General features: G+C 39.7%; 1 protein-coding gene across 1 annotated transcript; it reads right to left on the reverse strand.

Annotated features, from left to right (window-relative positions):
* Window positions 1–885, reverse strand: LOC120619002 (olfactory receptor 7A17-like). Its single transcript, XM_039883133.1, has 2 exons — window positions 538–885; window positions 1–249 (listed from the first exon to the last, which is right to left on the reverse strand). Exons 1-2 carry the CDS (start codon window positions 883–885, stop codon window positions 1–3), a joined length of 597 nt encoding a protein of 198 aa, XP_039739067.1.
* Window positions 886–2,354: the final 1,469 nt, after the last annotated feature.

Genomic DNA, 2,354 nt, shown 5'->3' on the forward strand with positions numbered 1-2,354 from the left:
TTAGCCCTCCAAACACAGAAAGTTCTTCAGCCCCAGAACAGTTGTCCCTTTTATAGCTGCCATCCCACAGAATCTTTTCAAAGCCCCCTTTATGTCTTTGTTCCTGAGACTAAAGATAAATAGGTTCAGCATGGGCGTGACCACGATGTACATCACCGAGGCTATTGCACTTGAGTGCATGCTGTGGGTAGAGACAGAGATGAGGTACACTCCTAGACTTGTACAATAAAATAAGAAGACAATAGAGAGGTGAGACAAATGGTAGAAAATGCTTTATACTTCCCCTGAACTGATGAGATTTCATGTATGCAGGAAACAATCTTAGAGTAAGAGTAAATGATATCAGCGAAAGGAACAACAGTCAGCAAGCAGCACTGCTGACAAATACATCACCAGATTATTAAGAAAAGTGTCAGAACAAGCAAGTTGGACCATCTGATTGAGTTCACAGATAAAGTAGGGGATTTTTAAGACTGTATAGAAAGATGGTTGCAAAGCCATTAAGCTTTGCAACAAGGAAAACAGGGCACTCATGATCCAGGACACCAGAAGCAGCAGTCCACAGAGTCGAGGGTTCATGATGACTGTGTAGTGCAGGGGGTGACAGATGGCCACAAAGCGGTCATAGGCCATCACGGTCAGGAGGAAGTTGTCCAATGCTCCAAAGAGAATAAGAAAATACATCTGTATGATGCAGCCTTTATAGGTTATGACTTGGCGTTGTTTTTGAATGTTCACCAGCATCTTTGGGATGGCAGTCGAGGTGAAACAGATGTCTACTAAGGACAGGTTGGAGAGGAAGAAGTACATGGGCGTGTGGAGGTGGGAGTCTGAGCTGATGGAAAAGATGATGAGCAGGTTTCCAAACACGGTGATCAGGTACATGGAGAGGAAAAGCCCAAATATGAGAGGCTGCCCTTTGGTTCATCTGATAATCCCAGAAGAATAAACTCTGAAATTTGTGTACCATTCCCCAGTTCCATGTGGTAGAGGTGATGAATAAAAATAAAAAAGTAAAATAACATGATTAATTTTTACCCATGAGTATTACTAACATGTGAAATGTCACAATTTACATCTTTATGGTAAAATGTGTGTATGACATATAAGTGGTTTTGTACAGATCTGATCCCCTTGAAGTAAGGTCACATGACATCTCTAATTAGGAATTTATGCCCCCCTCTTAGCAATTTGCCAAATAAATCATTTTTATATAGGTTTAATGAGAAATTCTTTTACACATTGAGGAATAAATGCTGAGTCCTGGCCATTTTCTAGACAAGGAGTGCAAGGTACTGGAAAACAGAAGTCCCTAGAATCCAAAGAAGGAGAAAGAATATAAGGAAGTGAAAAATCATACACGATGTTAGATGGTGCATGTGCTTTGAAGAAGAAGAAAATAGGTATACAAGATCGTAGATGTGCGTGTTTCTTTTAATGGAATTGAGAAAGACTTGAAAACAAGGTGCTATTTGAACAAACACCTTAAGGAAGACACAGGAAAGACATGAAGATTTTGGGAAAGTGTGTAGCCTGCGTGGGAAAGAGCCAGTGCAAAGGTCCTGAGGTTGGCACTTGTCTCAAGCAATCAAGGCTCAAAAGGAAGCCGTGTGGTGAGGGGAATGAACAAGAGGGAGATGATAGGGATGCTGTCAGAGAACGTGGAGGAATGAAGTGGCCTGTTTGCTACAGGTGAAACTCCAAGACACAGGGACTCGCTCAATCACATGCTGTTCCTTAAACTTCATTTTCTTTGCAAGAAATCTTGTGAAAAGAAGTGATGCCTTCTTTATTTCCATATGCTGATTGACATTCTGGATCTGTATTTTAAAGAACACATACCAAAATATATGAGCTATGTACCCATGCCCGAGAAGTAGAGAAATGCTCATGCTCCACAAACAATACACACTCACACCCACAGACACATACACAATGTCCTCCTAAGGTCATGTGAATACCAGCTTCTACTCATTCCCAGACACAATAATGAGGAAAGAAATAATACAAGAAAAGATAATATCAGGTTATCATTTCCCTATAGGTTATAGAAATAGTTCCAAAGTTCAGTTGATAAGCCCCCAAATTAACAGGTAAAACTGGGACTCTATTTTCATGTAACTATTTTCTGCCTTATATATTAAAAATTAGTTAAACAAAAAGAGGTTAAATAATGAAAGATAAAGAGAGAAGAGAGAGGCAGAGAGACAGAGACAGAGACAGATCTAATAAGTTCAGTTGATCTCTGAGAGACTGTGATGAGGAGAAGGTATCCTTGGTTATGGTAACATGTCAAATGCAGTTATTTTGCCTTATTCCTAGAATTATCAATGAAGTAGCAAATAACTATTTAT

This window comes from Pteropus medius, unplaced genomic scaffold (genome assembly GCF_902729225.1).
Source record: "Pteropus medius unplaced genomic scaffold, Ma_sr-lr_union100, whole genome shotgun sequence".
In the NCBI taxonomy this organism is placed as follows: domain Eukaryota; kingdom Metazoa; phylum Chordata; class Mammalia; order Chiroptera; family Pteropodidae; genus Pteropus; species Pteropus medius.